Source organism: Nesoenas mayeri, assembly GCF_963082525.1.
Source record: "Nesoenas mayeri genome assembly, chromosome: 15".
Taxonomy (NCBI): domain Eukaryota; kingdom Metazoa; phylum Chordata; class Aves; order Columbiformes; family Columbidae; genus Nesoenas; species Nesoenas mayeri.
In genome coordinates this window covers 1,894,276-1,907,210 of record NC_137559.1, presented here as the reverse complement: position 1 = coordinate 1,907,210, position 12,935 = coordinate 1,894,276, and the positions used below count along the sequence as shown (strand labels likewise).

Genomic DNA, 12,935 nt, shown 5'->3' with positions numbered 1-12,935 from the left:
GTAAAGAGATTTCATTTGGGGCTGTGATGCCTGCTTTCAGAGCTCTAGATCTGGGACTATTCTTAAGTCTAGTCTTAAGAAATGCTCTGTTCCAGCTGGGGAAAGTGTGACTAGGAGGAACTGAGGATCTGGGGATTCAGCTTGGATTCATTTTGAGTGTTCTCTTGCATTTACAGAAGCGCCGTGAAGAATTTGTGCTCCACCTAAAGGCATCAGAATTGATCAGCATGGTGGAGCTGATCCTGGCTGAAGCAGAAACCAGATACCAGAACACAGAAGAGGCCTCGTGCACGCTCATCCAGTCTCGACTGCCTTTGTTGCTCAGTTGTTCTCATGGGGACCTTGAGAGCATCAAAAAAGTAACGGAGTATCTGACCGGCTGTATCCAGCAGTGGGGAAGCAGGTGGGGTTGAAAATGGGCAGCACTATCTACTCTAACTGTAGTTACTTGTCATTTTAAGTGGTACTTGGACCAGGAAGGAGACTTTAAAGGGGGCATCTCAAGGCTCTTTTGCATTTAGATCTTCAGGACAAAATGCTTGCCATGTGTGGGGTTTTTTTGATTGTTTTTTTTTTTAAGTCAGTGGTTATTTTAAATTACTAGTTCCAAATGTGGGATTTCTTGTCTACTCGTCCTTTGAATTACTGTTTATAACACATTCTTCTTCCAACCAGTATGATTTTGTTTTAAAGCTGAATGGTGACTAGATTGTTTCCTAACAGCTGTGTTAGCACTGTGCGAAGAACAGGAAGACGGTGCATTTGTGGCAGTGAAACAAACTGACCTAATCCTAACCTCGCTTGTGGTGGCGTTAGAAAAGATACTGAGTGATCTCCACTGCGTTTCACTGCAGGGCCTCCCAGCACAGCCTGTGCCAGGGCGTGGGGAGGGCAGGTGTGTAGAGAACAGGCTGGTTAGTCTGAGCAGTTGTACTTCAGGCTGCTCTTCCAGCTGAGATGGGGGTGACTGTGAGTACCATGTGCAGGATATCTTCACTGGAGATGTAAGCTGAGCTTTCTTCTCCTGTGACCCTTTGTAACCGCAGTTTTCCGACTCCAAATGGCCTAACGATGGACCCCTGTAGACTCGGAATGATTTGAATAGCTTGAAAGAACCAAAGCCTGAAAAAACACTGATTCACATTAGTGGTAGCTGCTGTTTTACACGATCTGCTACTGATCTGATGGGTCTGGGATATTTGCTGATTGAACTAACATGGTAACCAGTGGCTGACCTCTCTCTTTTTCCTTCAGCTCTGTGGGAAAATGCTGCCAGGACCTTCTGCTTCAGATGTACCTGCAGCTACCTGAGCTCCTTGTGCCTTTGCCTGAGATGCTTCTCACCAGTGAAGGAGCCAGAGACAGCAGCACTTGCAAGGTAAAGTTAGCGGCATAGGAAAGCCACTTTCTAGTTGTGTGCCTGGGGCGGATGCCGCCTTCATGCCCAGTCTAAAAGGAGTGGAACGGCAGAAGCTTCCTGGCTCATTTTGGTTTATTTACCTTACTCTTCTATTGCCGCTTCCCTGTCTGCAGTCTCAGGAGCAGAGTGCTCAGGTGTAGTTTATTTTGCAGTGTCCTTCTGTAAAATAGTATAAGCTCCACAAGCTTCTGTGTGCCAAAAGCTTCTGTAAAGCACAAGTGTGCAGGCGTCTGATCCTGCTTTGATGTCTGTAGGGACCGTGGACTTCAGATCTTGTGCCAGCTGGAACGTTGCTTCTGCTCGCAGATTCTACCTGAAAATAATTCCTATTAACCCCATCTGTAGCTGGAAAGGAATTGGGAAATGCTGCTGAAGAGCCAGGGGCTTGATTGTCCTTTAAACTTCTTAACTGTTGCTCATTACTTTTTTCTAGCTGGATGCCCTGGTTCACAGATTCATTAACCTCCTCGCAGACACCAGTGACTCCAAGTCATCAGAAAGCCGCGTGTGGGACGCCAACATGGCCTGCAGGAAGCTGGCTGTGGCTCATCCCATCCTGCTTCTTAGGTACCGCTCTCGCCTTTCACCCTCTGTTTGGCTGGCGTTCATGGAAAAGCATCTGCCCTTCTCCTAGAAGGGGAACGAATTTCAGCGGTCGTGGTGATTGTGACAGAATCCACATTCATGTACAAAAGTAAATTAAAAATGCAGCTAGATCATATCTCTTATAATGAGGCAACACCTCTTTTGGCTCCGTGCCTGTCTGGAAACAGTCCTCGTGGAGACTAGAAAACAGAATATGGGTGGGAATTGGCAGCTGCTGATTCTATGGGTACAGGGGTCAAATCCAGAACCCCGAGAGAGGAGAAGGGATGCTTCCTTCCAGGAACTGAGGTGTGTTTCTAGGAAGAGGCCAGATCTGGATTTTCTTCTGTTTGGTATTTCAGGCACTTGCCAATGATTGCGGCACTGCTGCACGGCCGTGTTCACCTCAATTTCCAGGAGTTCAGGCAACAGAACCACTTGACCTTCTTCATCCACATCCTGGGGATCTTGGAGCTGCTCCAGCCGCAGGTCTTCCAGAACGAGCACCAGGCGGCACTATGGGACTGTCTCCTGTCCTTCATCCGGCTGCTGCTGGTAGGAAAGTCCCTGCTCTCCATCAACGTGTGGGCTGCCAGCAGACAGAGGGAGAAACTCATGTAGTGCAGGGCTAGCCCAGCTCTCTCCCATCTGAAGGGAAAACCTTCACATAACCGAGAACAAGAAAGTATCAGGTACCTTGGAGAGCTTAAAGAGAAGGCAGGAGATCAAAAAGCTACTCCCTGATTCCCAGAGGTGCAGGACGGTGCAGCGCATCACTGCTTTTATTGTTAACTCTCATCTTTCTTGATCCTTTCTCAGAACTACAGAAAATCCTCACGGCACTTGGCTGCCTTCATCAGCAAGTTCGTCCAGTTTATCCACAAGTACATCACGTGCAATGCCCAGGCGGCTGTCTCCTTCTTGCAGAAGCACTCGGATCCACTCCAGTAAGCGTCCTGTTACCCCATGGTTAGCTCATGGAGAGCTTGCACGGTCAGGCTGCTAATCTGACCAAAAACAGCACGAGGATGTGACAAAATAGCAATTAATGTGGCACTTTTTCACCTTTAGCTGCTCTAAATCTTTATTGAGATGAGCAGCATATCACTTTTTATAGGTGAAAACTGAGCCCAAAGAAGTGAGATGATGGTTTTAACTCACGTAATGGTCTAAATCTCCTATTGAGGTATTGTAGAGCCCTGCTGTCATTTCCAGAGGCCAGCGGGAGGGGCTTGTCCCTGGGCAGTGGCTGCAGGGTCCCACCTGCAGATATGGGGAAAAATGCATTTGAGTTCCAGTTACGATGAAAGGAAAAAAATCTTGTTTCTGCTTCGGAGAAACTATTTGTTTTAGCATATATACATATGTGCTGTTGCTTGTCATTGTGCTCTTATTGAAAGCTAAACATGCCGTCTCTTCCCCAGTGACCTGTCGTCAGACAACAGTGACCTCGCAATGCTGAAGTCCCTCCTGGCTGGGCTGAGCCTGCCTAGTAAGACTGGCATCTTGGACAGGGGCTCTGATGAAGAGAAGGATGGTGAGTCTGAGTGGAGTAAGAGTTATCCCAGCTGGTGAACCTGCTGTATGTTTTGGAGCACAGATGCTTTTATGGGCTCTATGCTGTGCTTATTCTTCTCTTAACAGCCCAAAGAAAGGGTATTTAGAGTTGAGAGTAGCACTTGTCTACTCAGCAGTTTGGAACCAGTATCTGGGATGGGTTAATTTGTTCTCCTGTCAGTGATATCACTCCTGGAGCAGAAGAGCAGCTCTTAAGAAGGGCGAGTCTTGTGGATTCTGTCTTCCTCAGTCACACTTCAGGACTGACCTGTCGAGAGACCCTAAGGGTACATCCACTTCTCCACTGTTTTCTTTACAACTTGCATGGGAAAGTTACTCAGTATTAAAACAGCTCAGGAAAGTTCCTTCCCTTTGCATCTGAGGGGTACCAGGAGTTGTGGTGAGGCTGGAGACAACGTGAGAGCCAGGAATTGTGTTCTAATTTTTCTGGTCAGCTCATGATACACCACTGGACTGGTAGGGAACACTGGACCTGTCTCCATGTTAAAACCACACGGACTGTCAAGAGTGACCAGTTCTTTCTCTGCCTCCAGATGAAGCAGCAGCTGGCTCTCTCCCCCTTGTCAGCGTGTCTCTCTTCACTCCTCTCACACCAGCTGAAATGGCCCCGTATATGAAGAGGCTTTCTAGAGGCCAAACGGTTGAGGGTAAGTGAGGACCTGCAGAGCTGTACAAATGCACAGGGCAAATGCAGACAGATGCCAACACTGTTACTTATCTGACAGCTACAGGGTAGTTTCCTCTTTCAGTCTTGTGTTTGGAAGCCTCCAGCAGTTAGGATGTGGTTTTGTTTTGGATGAATTTGTCTATAACCTTCTGTGATTCTGTGACAGAGGCTTTCTATGATGCTGTTATCATTTAGCTCAGTAGTGCTGCAAATGGCTCTGCTTTGGGGCTTTTCAAGGATCTTGTAAGTGCTCTGGGAGATAGTGTGAGTAATTCAAGGAGCACTGTGGTTCTCATCAATCCAGGTCTGGAGTGCTGATAGGAATGTCATTTCTTTAATGATATAAAAAACCAAACAGATGAGAAGCAGGATTTCATCAGAAATCCTTAAGTGGCTTTCATGGAAGAAAAACATGTTAACCTGGCATATGGGAACAACATATTTCCTCTCCAAAGGTCTTCTGATACCACAGGTGTCCTGTGTTCAGCCTGAAGTTGTGGTATTGGGGTGACAGATTTCCTTCCACACTCGAAATAGGTGGAAGAATTGCCTCGACGCTATTTTTAAGGAGGCTTTCTGTGAAGATCTTTCAGATATAGAAGATGTTCTGCAACTGAAACCTCACACCCCGCTCCCTCCCCTGCCTATGACATGACAGTGCTGGCGACCTCTGCCTGGGCAGGTTGTGATGTGCTGATCTGGCATGTGACCTACCTGTTCCCGTCCTTTTTGAAGAATGCCTTTGTTGCCCTAGCTCTGTGTGCGGGTGGAAAAACTTGACTGCTTGGGAGGTGGGATTTGTAGGGAAAAAGATCCTTTGCTGGATTAGTGAGTTTTAGCCATGCCTTTCAACCTGTGTCTTCTACCAGACATCCTGGAGGTGCTCACAGACATTGATGAGATGTCCAGACGGAGGCCAGAAATTCTCTCCTTTTTCGCTGTGAGTATTAATGTCTCAAACTGCCACTGGAAGGAAGAAATTCTTTTTACCAGTGTGGCGCAGCCAGCTTAAGTGCTACCCTTCCTCTGCTTTTTGGGTGGTTGTTGCAGCATTTCAGGAGAAATTTAACTTCAGTTAGTCCCTCTGACAGCAGTATCTACTCCCCTACCATCTTCTCTTCATTGCATGCCGGATCATCATCCACTTTCTGTCTGTCAGAGGAAGAATTAACACTCTGCCCTCTTCCCAGTGTTGGGGCAAGGAGAGAGCAGAACAGCTCTGAAAGCAGTGGAGCCTAAGGGAAAACTCAGCTGTCCCATGTGGAATAAGGTTACAGAAGGGTACTTTAAAGTATTCAAAACAAGAATAATCCTTCTTACAGACAGGGATTTCCTGGCTCAGCCAGTACCTGCGGGACGTGTGTTGGGCTGGATTGGTGCTGAGGAGCAGTAATATAAGTCTGAGGAGTCTGTGCTCCCTGGACAGCACTCTGATCCTAATCTGTGCATCTTCTCCCAGACAAACCTACAGAAGCTGATGAGTTCATCAGAGGAGTCCTGCCGAAATCTGGCCTTCAACCTGGCTTTGCGCTCCATCCAGAACAACCCCAGGTGAGAACTGCCGGAACGCAGGCTGTCCCGAGTCACTCATGGGTGCTGGCTGCCTGTCTTGCACGCCTGTTGATGGTGATCTGGACGCTACTGACACTGTTGTGTTTTACTCCCAGCATTGCTGCAGATTTCCTTCCCACCTTCATGTACTGCCTTGGCAGCCGAGACTTTGAGGTGGTGCAGACAGCGCTGAGGAACCTGCCTGAATACACCCTCCTTTGCCAAGGTACAGTGGTGTTTGCCGCCTTTGGTGCATGTTTGGCCTCGCAAAGCTCAGAGCTGGGCTCAGCCGTCTTTCCCTTTCACAGAGCACGCAGCGGTGTTACTGCACAGAGCCTTCCTGGTGGGGATGTACGGCCAGATCGACACCAGCTCTCAGATTTCAGAGGCCTTGAAGGTTCTGCACATGGAGGCCACGATATGAGCGTGTGCTTCTGGGAGCTCCGCTTCCAGAGGAATTAATTTGACTGGACTTATTGGCTGCATTAAAGCCCTGGAAGAAGATGGTGTATTTCATCCTGTGTGCTGGTGGGTCAAAGAGGTGATGTAGCAGGCCAGACTGTGCTGGAAAAGGAAAACGTGCTGACTGAAAGGGGCGAGGATCGATCTATCTGGCTAAGGCACCATTATTGTGGGAGAAAAATCTCCTGAACACTGTGCCAAACAGGGACCACTTCCTTTGTGGGGTCTTGGGGCAGTGGATGTCGGTTTGTTGTTTGTTTGGGGGTTTTTCTTTGTCTCTCCAAGAAGGCAGAGCTGCTGGGGGAGCCGAATGGACGCTGACCCTTGTGCTTGGGTCTCTGCACTCTCTGTGTTGGAGGGAACATGCAGATCTGGGCAGGGGTGACTCCACTTTGTTTGCTGGAGGTGGGTGGGATTTTTGTTTTCTAATTAAAATTGTCTTTGTTTCCATTGTGCCTTTCTCTGCTCCGTGCTGCCTTGGGTATAGCTTGACACCCCTCTCTTCCTTTTCTTTGGCCTCTTGTAATTCTAGACAAAACATGCCTGGAAGACCTGGCATGGCTAAACACCATTGTGGCCTTTTACAGGATGTGCAGGAAATGGAAGAGGTTTCGAAGGGTCAGTGGGGTGTAATAGATGAGTTTGGTCAGCACCAGGACAACTTCTAAGAGGTTCCTTAGGAAACTTTTCTTTGAAAAGATATAAAGGGAACTGCTTGGTACATCTGCAAAGATCCCAGCAGCTGGCCACTGTCAGTGGAGTCTCCGAACAAGCAGCTGGGTTTCCTCTTTGGGATCTGCCAGTTCCTCCCTCTTCTGACCACTGCTCTCTGGTCCTTATCTGCTGATAGGGGTGATGGCTTATTTGCCAACTGTCATTTGAGGACAAAAAAGGAGGCATCTCCCTTCCCTCTGCTCCAGAGAAATAACCGCTGCATGTACTCATTCTCCAGTCTCACTTAATTCTAGTCACCAGTTCGCTTCTACATCATTTGTCTCTATTCCTCTGGCACTCCACTTGTACTCTAAGGACAACAATCCTGGAGGAATTTTATAGATAGTTGTAAATAAGTCTGCATCTCCTTGCGGGTGGCAGGGTTGGTTGTGACCTCGTGGGTGGCCAGGTGGAGAGAGATGACCCGTTCTGGCAGACGTGGAGTGCCACAGCTGAGCGCTTTTGCTAATGTGTCAAAATGCGAATGAATGGCTGGCTGGCTTTGGAGAGGGAGGAGAAAAGGGAGTGATCTGAATCTCCCATCAGCTGTAAGTAGCCTTGCCCTTAAATAAAGAGATTAGAGCCATCACTTAAGGGTGCAACATGCGCTTTTCCTTGGCAGCATCTGCTTTGGATCCGGAGCCAGCAATTAGCTACATATAAATTCTGTGGAGGAACAGCTGACAAAGATCAAGTCAGGGAAATGGTTTTCCTGAGGGGCTCAGTGACAGCAGGATTAATGCTGGTCTAAGGGCTTCCCAGTGAGATTACTGACTCTTCTTACCTTAGTCTCTTATCAGACATCATTAAGGTAACTGCTCAGTGTGTCAGAGCAGGGACGTGGTTCTTTCGGTGCTGCTGTGGGCTGAGCGCAACTGGGAACTTGTGGGACTGGCCAGGAAACGGCTTTGCGCAGGACTTTGAATCAAGGAGCGAGGAACGTGTCTCATGACTGTTACCATGCAAAGGCAGCGAGTCAAAACAACATAGCAGTGCTTTGGTGAAGATCCTCCCTGCGGGTGGGTCTTTCCAGAAATCCTGCATCAGGGCTGCAGCTAGAAACATTTACAGGCAAAACAAGTTGTATGGTTGGCCCAGATTCTACTGTGTCCATGCCTGCTGTGAGCAGAGCAGCTCCAGGAGGCCGCGTTTGGAGGTGCAGGGGGTGCTTGGATGTTGGCAGAACTACTCAATGACCTCAGACCAGGACGGCCAGCCTCGGCAGGGCAGTGTGAAGAGATGTGCCTTAGAAGGTGGAAGGAGCACCTCTTTATCAGCAGCAGCATCTTTTGGGAGATAAGGAAATAGATTCAAAGGGAGGGAATGTGGGTGGAAGTTACTGGGCCTTCTCGTAGATCTCCCAGTACAAAACCCACCATTTATGATTTGTTGATCTGTCTCCTTTTTCCTGCGTTGAAGCTTCCTACGACACATTTGCTCTGCTGTCACCCTCTGCTTGGACCCAGTGGAGCTGAGCAGGTTGCCCTGGCTTGAAGCACGTCACCGAAACCAGATCAGGGCTGAGAAAGGGACTGTCACAGGGTGCCTGGCTGTGCAGAGACAGCTCGGGGCAGGAGCCCGTCCCTGCTGTCTGCAGAGGCAGCGTGACAGCTCTAAAACAGCAGCAGCGTTACTGATGCCCTGACACCCGCCCGCCTCCTAATCCGGGCTCTGTAGCTTTCATCTCTGCCTGGCTGAGCACCTTCTCTCCTCCCATTGCTGCTGAGCTGACAGCGTTCTTTACAGGTCTCCTGGGCTCTTCCTGAGGCCTGGAGCCATCTCCTCTGTCTTCAAGGAGAGCTGGTGCCTTGCTCAGAAGAGGAGCAGTGAGGAGGTTTGCAGGGTCATTCGTGGCCAAGCCTGTGGTGCCCCCATGACTCACCCAGTGGAAATCACTTCACTCATCTGCGTTCCAGACAACACATCCCAACATGGTGCACACTCAATGCTCCTCTCAAAGCCCAGCTGCTTCCCCACAGAGGTGACCAAGTCCCACCTCCATATCCTGCAAGCATCAAGGGTCACAATCCCCTGCAAGCACCAAGCAGGTCTTGTGATGATTTCCTACTGCAAATTATTTCTCTCTGCTACAAAGATCAAATGTTTTTATGACCCATGATCAAAACACGTTTTTATGGCACAGACGTGGCAGCCTCGGGAGGGAGATGGCCACTTGTCCAGCATGCACATGATGGACCTTTTCTGCCATGGCTGTGCACAAGTGGGCACCTCTAACCTGACCATACGACGTTCCACCAGGCCTGGTGTGGCTGGGAATGTGACCCCCCACGTGTACCGATGCCCCGGAGCAGGGATGCGGCTGTTTGACCCAGCTCAGGGCAGGGTTGTGCATCCTGGGCACGGTGAGGGCTGTCCTGGAGCACCACACGAGTTTGGTGGTGAGCAGGATGTGACTAACCGGGGAGGTGCCTGCGTGCTCCTGACTCAGCAGCAGCTGCCTCCGGGCATGCCTGATATTGGGGAACTGGAAAAGCCCCAGCACCTGAGCTCAGAGGCAAATCTGCCCGACCCACTACGTCAACAGCGGAAACGCTGGGAGAGGTACACAGGTAACAGCCAACAAACGGGATTTCATGGTTAAAGGCATCGATGTTTTGCCAGCCACTAGAAAAGAGGAAAGGTAGAGAAAGAGAAGCCAGCCTTTGCAAGGAGCAGCATGCAAGAAATCTCACGCGATAAAGGGAGAGGAAACCTCCATCTCCATTAGTTATTGTCTTTGTGTAAGTGTGGGATGTGGAATCTATTCCTGGGACTGTTCACTGGGCCCCACCATCCTCTTCCTCCAGCCAACCTCACCAGTGACCTCAGTCGGCGACAAACACAATCCTGGCCCTGCCTGCCCTCAGTTAACTCTCTTCTGGCCATTCCACAGTTCAGGACACGGTGATTCACGCTGAACTCGAGTCGTTTGCTAAAACTAAAAGCGGTAAGACTTTTGTTAACTTTGGGCACATTAAAGCCAGCCTCACACCAGCTCAGTAGCTTGGCTTCTATAGACAGCATTTCATAGAATCATAGAGCGTCCCAAGTTGGAAGGGACCCACAAGGATCATCGAGTCCAACTCCACTTTGCCTAAGGTAGACGGATTTATAAATCTCTGTATTGCCTCTCCGTGCGTTTAGATAATGTAGAGCTTGTACTTTCTCCCTCTTTTAAATTCAAGAGAACTTTATTATAATATATCTTCCTGTCCTCTGTAGCTGGTGGTGTCTTGCCTTTGGCATTACCGTGTTTGCATGGACAGCATCTCTAACACAAGAAGATAGTGGGCAAAAGAATGTCAAGACCTCCAGCAACAATTAAAAAATGCATTCAGCTACAATAGGCTAGTCATCGCTGGGTAATTATTAAGCTTTTAAATTGCTAATTGTCTTATTAGCACTAAAACAATTATGCAAATAACAGAAAACATACCGTAAGAGTAATAAAATTAACTCCCTTTCTCTTTCTCTCTTATTTTAACCAATAATGAGATTTAAAATCTAAAATGATGCTTATGGTTTCGCTCTCTGGGGTTTATTGGGAGCTCTTTGGAGATGAGCAAGACCTCTAAGGGCGCTCAGCACAGGGTGAGTAGGACACCTTGAACCCCATTCACCACGAATCATCTCGCAGGGTGTGTAGTGCCAGCACACCAAACTGTCCCCCCATCCTGCACCCACAGGGACATACGGGTGCTGATGGCTTTGGAGCACCACGCAGTGGTCACACTGCTAAGCCAGGACTGCAGAGAGAGTTTGAATTTTGTACTATCATAGATTTGCTATGGGAGCCCCCATTCTCCCCCAAATAAACCATGTGGTGCTTCACCTTTGGGTGACAACGAGGCAATTTGTGGTTTTTCGCATCAGTTCAGCACAAAAGAGGAGAGTTCTGGCCTTTAAAGGTAGGCTGTTCAAAGACTTTATTACTATCAAGTCAGTAACTTGAGGTATGAGCCAGCCTGTCTTCTGGGTGAGGTTCCAGCTGGGTTTCAGAGATCAGCATTAAGCTGAAGGCCAAGCAAGTGTCTTCATGTTCCTGTGAAACGAGAACAAGACCTTGTTTACCCCCACCAGCATGTCCACAACAAGCTTGGAGGAGGAGAAGTGCTGCTTTGCTTCAGCACGTTACCATTGTTAATCACTAACAGATATTACTGTGTTTCCAGGCTTTAAACTCTGCCCCGCTGATAACACGCAGCATTTCAAAGCAGCTCCTGCTGCAGGGTGGGTCCTGCTCCCATGGTGACACCGTGAGAGATACGGGTCACTTCACCTCATCTCGTGATCCAAACAGGTTTTGATTGGCAAAATTCACCTTCACTTTTACTTTCTGATAAGAGCGGTGAAGTTTGTGGCTCCCAGAGGAAGAGTTCTGCCATGGTAGTGCACAGGTCGGACATCACCACCTCTTCAGCTTCCTTGGAAGAGGAGGGCAGGTCATCTTCTGAAACAAACCCGGTCCCCTTGGAGAGCTGCTTTTAGCTCTCTGAGACTCTCTGGTCACCAACCAAGCAGCTCTTTGTGGCCTCTTCATTTTTCCCTTCTCACCTGGGGTGTAGGATGCAGCACATGAGCGTTTTCCCATCCTTGCTGCCTGGAAATAACATTGACATTCACCTCCAGCCTGTCCCTCACCTCAGTGCTCTGGGGACAGGAAAGCTGGCGGGTGATCTTGCCAGCAGGCAGGAGGGACAACAAGGGAGAGAAACTTGTTTCTTTTTTGATGTGACATGTGTTATACCTGGGGTGACAGGACACACTTTGCTCTGATGCTCACTGGTTTTGGTCCTTTGAGGCTTTAGGATAATAGATTTACCATTTATCAGCTGCTCAGAGGCATGTGTCATGGACAGATTTACCGAAGCGCCTCTTTCTGTAGCTTCACATTTCACTTTCATCTGCTTGCAGTGGAAACTCATGTTCAGACTTGAATGTTTTAATAGCGTTTTCTCTGCTACTTTGCAGGTCCAACAAGCCGGACGCCGAGGAGAGGCGGGCACCACGCGGAAGCCTTTCTGTGTGAGTAGCTGTGAACTTGCTGGGGTTTTCTTCCCCCTTTCCGTCTCTGTGGAGTCAGCCTGGCTGCCCTCTGGGAACAGCGAGCTGATCAGGCATGTTACTGATGAGGCACCTAATTTTTCCTTCTCGTTTTGAATCCCTTGGTTTAATACAAGCCATTGGCATGGGGTGTATGAGAGCTCTTGGCTACGACACACACTTCCTACTGTTGGGAGTGAACAGCCCTGCGTACAGCCTGCAGCGAAATTACGGACTAGCTCAATTTCATCAGCTGATTTCCCACAATAGTTAAAAGATGTGATCTTTATTATGTCACACCGTCTTATGAGAAAAACTGCATCACTTGATTCTCAGCTTCATGAGGCTGGACGTTGCCTGATGTAAGGATTGACCCTTTACCCCTCCCTCAGGTCCTCAAGCTAACAAACACTGGTTGTTTTTCTTTGGGCTTTAGGCTGGTCCTAGTTATATCTATAAGTTTTTTCTACTAGCAGTAAAGTCCAGGCTGTTGCACATGGGAACCAGGATAAATATAAGAGATAATGGCAGTGATCCCTACTAGTCATAGTCATAGCAACCGTCAGGAAGCACTCCGCATTCCTCCTTTCCAGTTTGGTAGCTAGGAAAGAGAACTGAAAAGGACTGTGGAAGTGAAAGAAGTGTCTGGAAGCGGAGAAGAAGAAATCAGTCCATGTCTGTGGACTGCTGTGCTCCAACAAGCTTCCAAACACACCTCGGGAAGGGGTCTAGAGGAGCAAGCACTGCACTCGCAGGACACGTTCTGCTCTGCGAGCCGGTGGTGCCTCACGGGTGCGAATTTCCCCCAGCAGCACTGAGCGCAGGCAAGGTCCATGAAATGGGCTGAGGACATATGAGGCTCCTCCATGGAAAAGATGGAAAAAGGAAAAATACAATCCAGAGCAAGGCTTTGCT

The 12,935-nt window shown here is 48.8% G+C and overlaps 1 protein-coding gene across 5 annotated transcripts in view; it reads left to right on the top strand.

Annotated features, from left to right (window-relative positions):
• Positions 1–11,988, top strand: part of INTS1 (integrator complex subunit 1) — a 34,854-nt gene extending 22,866 nt beyond the window's left edge. For 4 of the 5 annotated variants that reach the window (XM_080353913.1, XM_080353914.1, XM_080353911.1 and 1 more), the window contains 12 exons: positions 177–403; positions 1,255–1,378; positions 1,854–1,987; positions 2,368–2,560; positions 2,825–2,952; positions 3,430–3,542; positions 4,117–4,230; positions 5,120–5,190; positions 5,710–5,801; positions 5,918–6,027; positions 6,110–6,668; positions 11,949–11,988. In XM_080353913.1, the coding sequence (XP_080210039.1) occupies positions 177–403; positions 1,255–1,378; positions 1,854–1,987; positions 2,368–2,560; positions 2,825–2,952; positions 3,430–3,542; positions 4,117–4,230; positions 5,120–5,190; positions 5,710–5,801; positions 5,918–6,027; positions 6,110–6,225 (1,422 nt within the window). In that variant the 3' untranslated portion in view covers positions 6,226–6,668; positions 11,949–11,988. Of the gene's footprint in view, positions 1–176; positions 404–1,254; positions 1,379–1,853; positions 1,988–2,367; positions 2,561–2,824; positions 2,953–3,429; positions 3,543–4,116; positions 4,231–5,119; positions 5,191–5,709; positions 5,802–5,917; positions 6,028–6,109; positions 6,714–11,948 lie in introns of those variants that run through there. The other variant, XM_080353912.1, reaches the window with a different exon arrangement.
• Positions 11,989–12,935: the final 947 nt, after the last annotated feature.